The following is a 13176-nucleotide window of genomic DNA, read 5'->3' as shown; positions in this document are numbered from 1 at the left end:
CCCCATCCTGCCATACGCTTTCCTTACCCTGTTCCTGCCCATGTCTTCACATCTTCATGGAAAATCAGTGACTAATGTAGTGAGTTTTAAAAGCAAGACTGATAACCAGCAAACAAATGCAAAAAAAAAAAAAAAAAAGAAAGAAATGCACCTTTTGCCTTTATTTAGAAGAAATTTGAATGGTTAAAGGATAGATAAGTAATAATTTATTTAAATTGACCTGGGCCTCATTAAGCAGAAAGAAAATCCTAAAATCCTAAAATCCTAAATCCTTATAACTCTACTTGGGGTAGCACTAAATTTAAGTTCATGTCTCTTTCTCTTCCTTCAGTAATGTACTGAAACCCTCTTAGGGCACTAAACAACTGTAAAGGGTAAGTTTAAGCTGTTTAAGTACTAGACTAATCTACAGCATATTGTGGCCTAATTTTATAGTGGTGAAGAATCTATTATAAAGGCAGTAACTGAGTCCTATAACTACATGCTCTACTACAGCATGCAGATTTGAAGAGCAGAGCACAGGGGTTTCATCACTCTTTTACTTGCTATTATTTCATCATTTCTTTGACTTGAATATATGGCTTCACATACATAATCTTGCAAGGGGTTTGAAAATTGTACGAATTAACTGTCTGCTTCACCAAAACATTTGGAAATGTTCAATATGAAAAGACAGATTGTAGCTGAAGATAATCATCATTATGATCAAAATAAAATGTCAAGATGTAAATGAGCTAAAACCAAGCATGCCACAATACTGCTGTGCCTACCTAATTGAGAATCTAATACATTTGCTGTTTGGCACTGGCTACGGAGAAGGAATATAAACACTGAGCTTGTTGAAATGAGATTCTTTTCATAGCTCTGCTTCCTTTGATTCATACAGATACAATTGATTGTTAAATCAAATTGCCTCTGCAGCTTTAGCCTTTGCTGGGAATTAGTGATTTGCATGGAAGTTACACACATACTGAAGAAACTAGTGATTTTTTGGTAACTTTCCTGAGATGAACATATTATGACTTTATACATAGAACAGTCTGGGTATGACACAAACCCTAAAACATCTGTCTATCTCTCTTCTTCAGGATCATTTGCTTTGCATCAATCCAGAAAACTAAAGATCTGCCAACGGACAGGCTGGACACTTTAGCTATTTCCTTTAAATTTTACCATCCAAGAGCAGACACTGACTTTTTCTTCATTGCTATTTATTCTCAATACATTTTGAATGTTATCAACACTGACTGATGCATCACTGAGCCTGTGGCTGTCAAACCCCAAGGAGGTTTGAGCCTATTTGATGACTTGAAAAGGGAAATATAACCCCCATTTTCAAGAAGGGGAAAATGGATAACTTGGGGAACTACAGACCAGTCAGTCTCATCTCTATGCCTGGCAAAATCTGGGAGCAGATTCTTTTGGAAGGCATGCTAGGGCACATGAAAAAGAGAAAGGTGCTTGGTGACAGCCAGCATGGCTTAACTAGGGGAAATCCTGTCTGACTTATTTGGTGGCCTTCTATGATGGGGCTACAAAAGTGATGGACAGGGGTGGAGCAGTTGACGTCATCTACCTGGACTTGTGCAAAGCGTTTGACACTGTCCCACATGACATCCTTGTCTCTAAATTGGAGTGTCATCAATTTGATAAGTGGACCACTCGGTGGATAAAGAACTGGCTGGATGGGCGCACTCAAAGAGTTGTGGTCAATGGTTCAATGTCTGGCTGGAAACCAGTAACAAGTGGTGTCCCTCAGGGATCAGTGTTGGGACCAGTGTTGTTCAACACCTTTGTCCAGTGACGTGGACAGTGGAATTGAGTGCGCCCTCAGCAAGTTTGCCAATGACACCAAGATGTGTGGTTCGGTTGATACACTGGAGGGAAGGAATACCATCCAGAGGGACCTTGACACGCTTGTGAGGTGGGGCTGATGCCAACCTCATGAAGTTTAACCATGCCAAGTGCAAGGTCCTACACCTGGGTCGGAGCAATCCCAGGCACAGCTACAGGTTGGGCAGAGAACAGATTCACAGCAAACCTGCAGGGAAGGACTTGGGGCTGCTGGTCCAATAAGAAATTGAACATGAGCAGGCTTCAGTGTGTGCTTGCAGCCCAGAAAGCCAACCATATCCTGGGCTGCATCAAAAGGAGCGTGACCAGCAGGTCAAGGGAGGTGATCCTGCCCCTCTACTCTGCTCTCGTGAGACCTCACCTGGAGCATTGTGTGCAGTTCTGGTGTCCTCAACATCAAAAGGACATGGAACTGTTGGAACAAGTCCAGAGGATGGCCACGAGGATGATCAAGGGACTGGAGCACCTCCCATATGAAGACAGGCTGAGAAAGTTGGGGCTGTTCAGCCTGGAGAAGAGAAGGCTGCATGGAGACCTCATAGCAGCCTTCCAGTATCTGAAGGGGGCCTACAGGGATGCTGGTGAGGGACTATTCATTAGGGACTGTAGTGATAGGACAAGGGGTAACGGGTTCAAACTTAAACAGCAGAGGTTTAGAGTGGATCTAAGAAAGAAATTCTTTACTGTTAGGGTGGTGGAGGTACTGGAATGGGTTGTCCAGGGAGGTTGTGAATGCTCCATCCCTGGCAGTGTTCAAGGCCAGGTTGGATGAAGCCTTGGGTGATACGGTTTAGTGTGAGGTGTCCCTGCCCATGGCAGGGGGGTTGGAACTAGATGATCTTAAGGTCCTTTCCAACCCTAACTATTCTATGATTCTATGGAGTTTTGTAAAATTAAATCTGATCAGTATTTCATTTTGACATGTAAACCTGAAACCCCTCCTTTCCAAAAAGGCCAATGTGCAACATCTCACCTTTATGAAATTACTTTTTTCCTCTTTGGGCTCTCTGCTGCTTTTGTCAATATTATACACCATGTATTTCTTAGAAATGTGATATTCCTTCCCTGTGTCTTGTGCTCCTTCTAAGAAAATCACACGACCTTTTCAGTTGTGTGAGGAGTGCAGATCTTTATACAGTGCAGAGCTGATCACCCATGAAATAAGAGCTATAGATTTGAGTGTATGAAGCTGACCCTCTTTGGGAAGCTGTGCACAGTGGTATTTCCAGACACAGGAAGGTAACAGAATGATTTATATACCTGAGCTGGCAAAGAAAGAAGCCACCACTGCAAAAGAAACAACATTGTACAGCTTCTTTCAAAAAGACAGGGACTGATAAAGGAACTTCTCAATTAAACCCTGCTGTCATAAATCACTGTAGTATTTTTAAGTAACAGCAATTCAGCAGGATTTCTTGGCTCTTTTGATCTCTTATTTTATATTGTCTTTGCAGAACTACTGTCTGCCTTTGTTGTGGAAAGCTAACCTGAAGCTCCACAGTTCCTAAATTCCTATCTCCTATACTACTCTTATTTATCAGCTTAATTCACTTTTTTGGATGGATGCTGTCAAGCAAAGCGTATAGTAAGGTTTTTGGTGCTAATTTTTTGGGGGGTGTTTTAATCTCACAGAGAGAAAAAGTACAGCAGCTCTGAGAGAGTCCTATTAAAAGTGTATGAGAAAGCTTAACAGGGCCATGTCACAGACAGTAACATAGTATGCATTACTGTAAGGCAATACTTGTTTTCCCATTACTCAGAAGGGTGACACTGAAATGTATCCTAGTCATTAACAAAAGCTTAAAATCTGTGTTGACAACACTGTAAACATGTTAGGCAAATCTTCTCATATCCAATAACCTTTCAGAGAAGGTACTTCCCAGCCTTAAAACAAACTTCCTCCCCATTAATGTGACACGAAGGCTGTGCAGTGCTGGATTAGCAAAGTGGAAGTCCCACGGGCAATTGGCGGTTGAGCAAACACAATTAAGCACATAAGAGCTGAAACAATTTCAAGTTCATGGACTTAAGTTAACAGAACTAAAGTGGCTGAACTTAGCCACTTTTCTCCAACCTATGTTGTAAAGCATCCACATATAGGTACGAATGCCAGTGACCAGTTGCCAGTGACAATCAGTGGCAGCTGATGTGGTCTCGTATGGTGCTGGTACAAGCATGTTTGTCACTGATTGTGTGAGCTGTTTTCCCCTAGTTTTTATAGCAATGTGTAAGTAATAAGCTGTGGGGGTAAACCCTGTGAGGCCTGCGAGTCTTCCTGACCATGAAGGTGCTGTGGATCCACCACAGCTGGGACAGAGCATGAGCTCAAATTCCACGGCAGGGACATGAAGCCCTAGGGGCCATTTATCTCCTTGCCATCCCAGCCCTCATCTTGGGATTCAGCTTGTACCACCACGGCCTTTGCAAGCCACTGGCAAGCTGACTGAGGGGAATAACAAAAACACTCCCCCAAAAAACTCTCACAGTGACGGATTTTGTGGCTCCTGAACTCTCTGAGGGAGCCTGCCATGGTCTCGTGGGAAGTGCCAGTTGCTGCATGAGCTGGGGGTGGAATAGCAACTGGAGGCGGGCTGTGCGGGTGAGACTGCCCTCTCAGCAACAGTAAACAGCTATTCAACAGGCTCAGTTATGCCACCAAACCACACAGGAGCCCCTTACTGTCCAACAGTTCTTCCTTGAAAGTTATTCTGATTTTCATAATGGTGTCCATATGCCTTCAGATATCTGAGAGTACACTTTATTGAACCTGCACAATACCTGTTTTCTGAGGATTGATAGGAATTACTTGTCAGGGTTAAACCTGTTTGAGATGTGGGCTTAACACTGTTCAATGCTTTCAGGAAGAGACAATAGTCTGGGCCGGTGCTTCTGCAACAAGTCACATCCCGTTCTTCCCGTATTTTGGTATTACAGTACTAAAAAAACTGCTTTTTATTACAAGGAAACTTGTGTTTCCTTCTTGCCCTGCAAGAGCTAACTCTGGTTATCGGAGTGAAGTATAAATACTATTATGGTAACTCCAGAGCTACAGAAGCTCTTCATAGCCTCAAATGTACCAGATCTCATGGTCTGTGTTATGCAGAGGACAGGCTAGTGGCTTCATTTCTCTCAAAAACCAAAAATGCAACTTGTCCGAAGTTGTGCAGCAATTCTGAGGTGGAGAAAAGTGAGTTAAAGTCATGTTTCAGGACCATGACTATGTATACAGCAAAAAAAATCCAGCAGTTACACTTGTAGTCCTTACAGCAAGGACCTTTCCCTGCTGCATGGGAGCATCTGTGAAGCCTTACAGTACTATGCTGTATGTGGGCAAAACCTCTAATGAAGAATATAACAAAACCTCAACAGCTTTTGTGTTACATATTGAGCTCAAGGGTTTATCCTGCCTACTGACATGCCAAACAAACACATAACTGCCAAATGCAGGAAACAAGTCTGATTGCTTGGATATAGCCTGTGGTGTTCTTAAGAAGTCATGAGATGGAGATACTAACAAGTATTTCAAACCTTGTGAACAAAATGTCACTAAGACAACACCCACATGCACCCAAAGTGCAAATCAAAAACATACACTAAATCATGAAAGCACAAGATCTGCCCTTGAAGAATTCATAGGGAGGATCAGTGCACAACAGAATACATTGCATGAGGGATGTCTGGTTTTCATGTTAGGATGTTTAAAGCATGACTTAAAATGCTGAATTGATGATGGATGGTTTTTTTTTCCAAAGGGAGAGGGGAAGACACAGTCTTACCATTCTTGTCTGCTCTTCTTATATCTAAACAAAAAGAGAGAGAGAACAAGAATCACTCTTTTTTTTCAATGGGTTTAATAGCACAATACAATTTAGTGGGCAACTATAGTTTGATGTCTACTTTCTTAACCCCTCCTGTGCTCTGAAAACCAGGACCATAATCAGAACTGGCTTTTATTTTCTAGTCTGTGCATGGCTTATAAGGATGATGTTCAGGCACAAAACCTGATACTGTATGGCTACCATGATACTGAATTCAAGGTTGAGAAAAGTGGTTAAGGAAGCAGAGTAAGGATGAGAGCTGGGAGGATGTGCTGAGCATCTGAGATGGTGAGAAAGGCTTAGGGGTTTGTGGGTGAACGGAAAAAAAGGTATAAGTCAGGAGAGGAGCCCAGCATTAAGGGATCACAACTGAGTGTGGGAGGCAGCGAGAATCAATGTGTGGGAGCTGATAGGAAGATTTCCCTGATAGCAAGTAGAAATCAGATGCAGAAGCAAGGGGAGAAGGAAAACAGGGAGATTTATAAGCTGGGAAGGCAAAGGAGCATGAGGGTACCTGCTGGAGACCCTTCCCTGCAATACTTTTGCCATGAAAACTGTGCATGATCCCAGCTTACTGTCATGGTGTGCAAGCTGCCTTTTCTCCCCACTGTAAATGGCACCTGCTGGAAAAGCCATTTAATATACAGGCAGTCTGCAACTCCTTGTGCAAAGTCTGAGAGGAGGATCCCGAGGGGTGCAACCAGTGAGCAGAGGTTGCAAAGCCTTCCAAGCCAGCCCTGCCATGGGTGGCAGGACACAGCAAGCAACCCATCCAGGACTGTATGCAGGTGTACTGCCTTGTCTTATTGCTGGTGAAGCTGCCATGCCCGCCAGTCCCTGCTGCAGTCCCACTGCAGGTACCATGACATTAGTCCACACTCAGGAGAAGGGATCAGGCACAGGGAGTGGAAACCAACAGAGGGGGTCTCCTCCAGTTTCTTTGCTGTCCAGATGAGATAGATCTGCTGTGGCATGGGTCACCATGTGACACTTAGATATGTGCAGTTGCCATCTGCTGTCACCCCTGCTGTGCCTCTGGATGTAGACATCCATCACTATTTCAGCCTGAACTTCAATGGGGAGTTGTCTGGGCAACGCTCCAAGTTTACACAATGGAAGAAAGCAAATCTTCCAAATATAGTTTCTATTGTTGCTATGAATATCAGTAAAGAGTTTCAAAATGGGCACATATATTTTTGAGAGCTGACAGCAGTGGAAACACTCTCTGGTTTGATAAACTCCTAGTATTATTTAAAAAGCTTCTCCAGCACATGCCATAACTGCTCTGCTCCTAGAGGTGAAACCAAGTGAGAAACCCAAGGACTAAGGTGCCCAGCTCTGTTAGAGCATCTTCATGACTGTTCTATAAGGGAAAATTGTTGGGGAGCTAACAGAATTGTTACCCATATCCAGGACTTCACTAATGGTCTCTAAACTGAACTTTGCACTGGACCAAGTTTACAGCACATGAAGTATGAAATTAACTTACTAAGATGCAGCTCAATTTTCAGTATGAGGATTGGACTGTTTTGGGGGTTTTAAACTTCTACTCATAAACTGGAAATTTTATCCTAATGAGAACTAAAGACTAAATGCAGAGCAAATGAAAGACCAGTAAAAGCATTATTTGAATAAAATAAAACCTGTCTATAATCCTTAACAGGTAAAACACAGTTTCCACATTCCTGGAAATTTTAACTGGAATTTTGGGGGGGAACTGTTGCTGGTCTTTCTCCTCTCTCATTGGCAAGCTACCTCATTTCCTTCTGAGATCTGATAGCTTTCTTCTGCCCAGTTACACTCAAGCAAAAAGGGAACAGCAGGTGCCCCCGTGTAGATGTGAGCTCTGAAACCCTCTTCCTTCCTTCACAGGTGCCTGGGCTGAGCTTCCCACTGTGTCTGATGGGAAAGAACAAGGTGTGCTTTAGGCAGGCAGATAAATATACCCAGCATGAGCCTGAGCAATATTAACAGATGACCAGTGACTTGTGCCGTGAGTAGCAAGGGCCCATGTGGAGCCACACTGGTGATACAGCCACACCAAGTGACACAGCCTACACCCTGTGCAAGACTTCTATGTCACTGGGAGTGCCGGCTGTTCCTGCTTGGCTTATGGGTGGACAGGACTAGGACAGCTGCACCAGCAGACTTTCAACAACTAGAAGTGCTCTGTAAATATGGGTCAAAGGTGGCAAAGGTTCTGAAAACGGAATTTTGGGGTTTATGTTGAAATTAATTTTAATTAATTTTAATGTATTTATCATTACTGTAAATTTTAATTAATTATTTTTCATATTTTTAAAAAACCTTTTTTTTTTTTTTATTAAGAAGATGTTTAAAATCGTTTGGGACACTTGCTAGGGATTTTGACACAAAACCAGGGAGGAGATATTCTGACAATGAGCAGTTTCCTAGCTCAGTGTGGCTGAGCTCAAGCTAATGTTTTTTAAGTCTTTCCTGGCTACTTTGGTTTCTGTCTGTGGTGTATGCCCTGTAATTCTCTGGTTTCTCTTACAAGTGGTATTAACATTCAGAAAAGCTGCATTTTCCTTATACGCTTGAATGGAAATAAAAAGCAAAAAAGAGTCTAATTTAAACGCTTTCTCTCATGGAGTCTTGAGAAATCGGGAGATGAGCAGGATGGGAGCTACTGGAAATAATTTGTGTAAAATGTTGGGTAAGTTAATGTGGGCACATTATCGAAGCTAGGTGAATGATCCTTTAATACAGTACTGATGTTGTGGACTAATCCTGGTACAAGAGTTGGTCTTAAGTAGATCTAAGTTGGTAGTAGAGCTGGTCTGAAGATATGTACGTCTCACCAGGACAGGTGAGATGCAGGGGATACCTTGCAGTATCTTAGGTGGGAGTTTGCCTTTTATCAGGACTTGCCTCAGTCCAAGGAAATGGTCTGGGCTGGGCATACTTAGACCAAAAACTTCACAGCTGCATCTTGTGAGATGCTGAGGCCCTTGGTCATGGTCTAGCCCAGCACCCCTAAGGGGTAGGATGGCACCTTGCTGAGCTACCCCTACAACGGCTGAGGGGCTTAGAGGCACAGCCTTGGGCACCTTGAATCCATCCAGCTCTAATGGGATGGGCGGGAACCTGCACAGCTTGGGAAGAACACCTGCAGCATGAGCAATGCTTCAGTGAAGAGCCCAGAGAAAAAATAAAATAACAGAAATCCAAGCAATGTGTTCTGAATGTGTCAGTGTTTTCACCCAGCACCTCTCCTAACTGCTCCAGGTGCTAACAGGCTCTCCTCCCACATGCACGCCACCAGAGGAAGCAAACTCATTCCCCTCATGAGCATTTTAAATGCCAAAAAACATTAAAAAAACGAAGGAGAAAGAGGGAAGGAGAAAAGAGAAAAGGAAATGGACAGAAGGGGAAAGGGAGAAAAGAAAGGGGAGGAAAGGGGAAAAAAGGGGGAAGGGGGAAAAGGGGTAAGGAAAAAGGGAAAGGGGAAAGTGAAAAAGGGGTATAAAGGAAAAGGGAATAGGGAAAGAGAATAGGAAAAGGGGAAAGGGAAAAGGGAAAAGGAAAGGGAAAGGGAAAAGGGAAAAGGAAAGGGAAAGGGAAAAAGGGAAAGGGAAAAGGGAAAAGAAAAAAGGGAAAAGGAAAAGAAAAAAGGGGAAAGGGAAAAGGGAAAGGGAAAAGGGAAAGAGAAAAGAAAAATGAAAAGGAAAAAGAAAAAAGGGAAAAGCGAAAAGGAAAAGGAAAAGGGAAAAGGGAAAAGGAAAAAGGGAAAGGGAAAAGGGAAAAGGAAAGGGAAAGGGAAAAGGGAAAGAGGAAGGGAAAGAGGAAAGGGAAAGAGGAAGGGGAAAGAGGAAGGGAAAGAGGAAGGGGAAAGGGAAAAGGGAAAGGGAAAAGGAAAGGGAAAAAAGGGAAAGAGGAAAGGGAAAGAGGAAGGGGAAAGAGGAAAGGGAAAAGGGAAAGGGAAAGGAAAGCAGAAAAACGAAAGGGAAGGAGAAGAGGAAAGGGAATGAGAAGAAAGGGGAAAAGGAAGAGGAGAAAGAAAGGGGAAGATCAAAGAGAAAGGGAGGGGGAAGAGGAAAATAAAGGAAAAGAAAAAGGAAAGGAGAAGAGAAAGGGAAAACGAAAGACCCACTGCTCTGCTGTGTTTCGCTCCCTTCCACCCCAGGGAGGAAAGATGGGGGGAAAAAAGCAAAACATAAATAAATAAGACAAACACGACACGCACCCCCCAGCTGCTGGAGGGAGGAGTTCATGTGAGGGATGCCGCGTACTCACATCGCGGAAGATGCGCAGCCCCGCTCCCGGCTCCGCCGCCATCCGTCCGCCGCAACCGTCGCCGCCCCCGGCCGGGCTGGGTGGCTTTGGCGGGGCCGAGCCGCACGCCCCGCCTCGCCTGTCGCTGGGGAAAGCACCCAAAAGAGGCTGGGGAGGGGCTGCTGCTGCTCCCGCTCGCCCGCGGGGACACGGGGAAGAGTTTGTCCTGTTCTGCTCCGCAGGTGCCTTGTTGCGTCTTTGAAGTGGGCTCGTGGAGAGACTTGCGCTCCCTCCATGGCAGACACTGGGTTCTTGCAGCCTGCCTTTGTCAGGCCAAGTTTTCATCGTCACGTTGGCAGCTTTCCCCTTGAGTACGCTGACTTGGGGGAGATCTCTTGAACTGCAAGACTGGCCATGCTTTGAGGTCTCCTCAGTGCGGAGGGGTGATGGGGGGAAAACTGAACTTCACGTGGCCTGATGGAGATACTATGATCAGCTGCACTCTACAAAAGCACTTGGGCTTGAAAATATGGTCCTTGAATATAATAAAGTTGCCTGGTCAAAAATCAGGGGCTGGGAGGATCTGGGAGTGCTTGTGTTTGTTGGGGATGGAGCAAGTGGGAGCTGTGAGATGGGGCATGAGCAGGCTCTGCAGGGTGAATGCAGGGGAGGAGGAGGATGTAGGGGTGAGGAGGAGAGCAGTCCTGAGGGAAACTTCTGTTTGTGTTATTTCAGAGGTATGCCAGGAGGCTATTATATGGACATCACATAATGGGGGCTTTGGCTTTGTTCTCCTACCATGCACCACTAGCAATGATACATTATACATTATGGTGTTATTTATCATACATTATATCACCACATATTATTATAGATTATGTAAAACATACAGAACGTTAGAGCGAAGTTTCTACTTTAAAACACCTTCATGTCACCTTCATGTATGAAGAGCCTCAGCTGTGGCACAGCTTGCTGTGCATGAGTGTTCCTGCTTCTTTCACCTCCCTTCCTATGTTTCAAAAGAAAACCTGAGAGAGGAATCATAGAATCATAGAATAGTTAGGGTTGGAAAGGACCTTAAGATCATCTAGTTCCAACCCCCCTGCAATGAGCAGGAACACCTCACACTAAACAATTCACTAAACAAGGCTTCGTCCAACCTGGCCTTGAACACTGCCAGGGATGGAGCATTCACTACCTCCCCGGGCAACCCTTTCCAGTACCTCACCATCCTAACAGTAAAGAATTTCTTCCTTATATCCAATCTAAACTTCCCCTGTTTAAGTTTCAACCCGTTATCCCTTGTCCTGTCACTGCAGTGCCTGATGAATAGTCCCTCACCAGCATCCCTGTAGGCTCCCTTCAGATACTGGAAGGCTGCTATGAGGTCTCCATGCAGCCTTCTCTTCTCCAGGCTGAACAGCCCCAACTTTCTCAGCATGTCTTCATATGGGAGGTGCTCCAGTCCCCTGATCATCCTCATGGCCCTCCTCTGGACTTGTTCTAACAGTACCATGTCCTTTTTATATTGAGGAGACCAGAACTGCACACAATGCTGAGGGAGAACTGTCCAAAAGGAAAGATGAGGAATTTCAGAGGGTGAGAAATTTTTATATCACATCATAAAGATGGCTCAAAAAAGACATGAAAAATAATCTCAGGCTGTTTTTGCTTTTTAATAATACTGAAAGGCTTTTATTTAATCTGATTCTTTGGATGGAAGTATGGGAATGTATTTCTTTACAGAGGGAGAGAAAAGAAGAAAAATTCCAGAGGTCATCTCAAGAGCCAGGAGGATGAGTGGAGATAATGAAAAGCTTCTTTAGACTGTAGAGGGGCTTGGTTTATAATTAACTGTTATAACAAAACTTTACATATTTAACTTTATCGACTAATTACTGTCTTGGAATGAAAAGACTTTGGTTGAAGAACCAGTATCCTTTCCCTTTGGTTAGTCTTAACATTCACTGTCATTATTTTGCTTAGAGAAATCTTCCTGAAAAATAATTAAAAAAAGGCAATCCAGATATTTTCAGGGAAAAAAATAAAGCAAAGCAAAAATAAGTCACAGGCCTTTGATTATACTAGGAACCATTATTTCCATGATTAAAAAAACTAATTTGCAAATCACCTTTGTGTGGTATAGAAATTTGAAAGCACATTTCAAGTAATCATGTTTAGAGACTTTAGCTTTCAAGTGCAGATGAGCGAACAAACAAATCTGAGAGTGTATGCATCACTTAGTGGTGATACTTTTTTATACCACTTTAAAATTATCTCAAGCAATAATTTTAACAACACAAGCAGATGGAAGCTCTGAATTTTACCAGCTTCCTTTACCTTTAGTGATTTCCATCTGCCTCTGAGCAAGAGGTTGTGAGATGCAGGAGAGGGAATGTGGCCTGAGGTTTCTGTGACATTGAAGTACAGGTATGGTACCTGCTGTCTTGACGGGAGGGTGACAGCTCTATGAATTCCCCAGGTGAGGATAGCAGAGGCCAGCACTCAGGATTAAATTTGCTTCTGCTGTCACAGACCCATGCTGCTTATCATCTGTTATAAGAAGGAAAGTTGTTTCATGTGCAGGTAAGGATTAAACCTAAAAGTGCCTGCTGTTTGCCTTGCCATTTGTCAAACCATTAAACTTTTATTTAGAAACCAGCCTACTGTGCTATCATCTTTGCTCATGTGACATGAAGTGGCCAGCCAGTATTTAATGGTTTTGCCCTTTTATCTGGGAAAAAACAGCAAATGAAAACTGGCAATAAGAGCTACTTTACACTTGCTGTGCAGTGGGCTGTGCAACAAGAGCCATCAATGCTGAGAAAGACAAACTTCCCTTTCACAGAGGAAATGCAAGCTGCCTAACCCTCTAATCAAGTTTCTAAATCACTCCATGATGGTTAGCTATGTGTGTTGCCTCTAAATGACAGGAAAACCACTATGTAATGCTTATGTCAAAATACAAGCTTTCCAACAGAAGAACAGCTTATACGCTTGGGAACCCCACAGATCTGTAGTAAAAAGCACTATTTGCCCTTGGCTAAGGAAATTGTCTGTGTTATAGTTCTTTTTTTCAGCACAGGAGTTGATTGGTACCTATTTAAAGAACTGAGTCAGCATAATACAACATCAGCTCTTCAAACAAGTTTTGTCATGGTTTGACCACCTGGATTAGTGCTCTGTCAGCCAACCCCAAATCAGTTTGAGTAGATGATCAGGGGACTGGAGCACCTCCCATATGAAGACAGGCTGAGAAAGTTGGGAC

At 43.6% G+C, this 13176-nt stretch overlaps 1 protein-coding gene across 1 annotated transcript in view; it reads right to left on the bottom strand.

The window, feature by feature from the left end:
- The window catches only part of LOC117438506 (N-terminal EF-hand calcium-binding protein 1-like), a gene marked incomplete at its 3' end in the record, with an annotated part of 43698 nt that extends 33445 nt beyond the window's left edge, over positions 1-10253 (bottom strand). The window contains exon 1 of the mRNA XM_034073999.1: positions 9926-10253. Within this exon, the coding sequence (XP_033929890.1) occupies positions 9926-10253 (328 nt within the window). The remainder of the gene's footprint in view (positions 1-9925) is intronic.
- Between the last annotated feature and the right edge of the window lie 2923 nt (positions 10254-13176).

This window comes from Melopsittacus undulatus, unplaced genomic scaffold, assembly GCF_012275295.1.
Source record: "Melopsittacus undulatus isolate bMelUnd1 unplaced genomic scaffold, bMelUnd1.mat.Z mat_scaffold_415_arrow_ctg1, whole genome shotgun sequence".
In the NCBI taxonomy this organism is placed as follows: Eukaryota; Metazoa; Chordata; class Aves; order Psittaciformes; family Psittaculidae; genus Melopsittacus; species Melopsittacus undulatus.
This window is presented reverse-complemented; position numbering and strand designations above follow the sequence as displayed.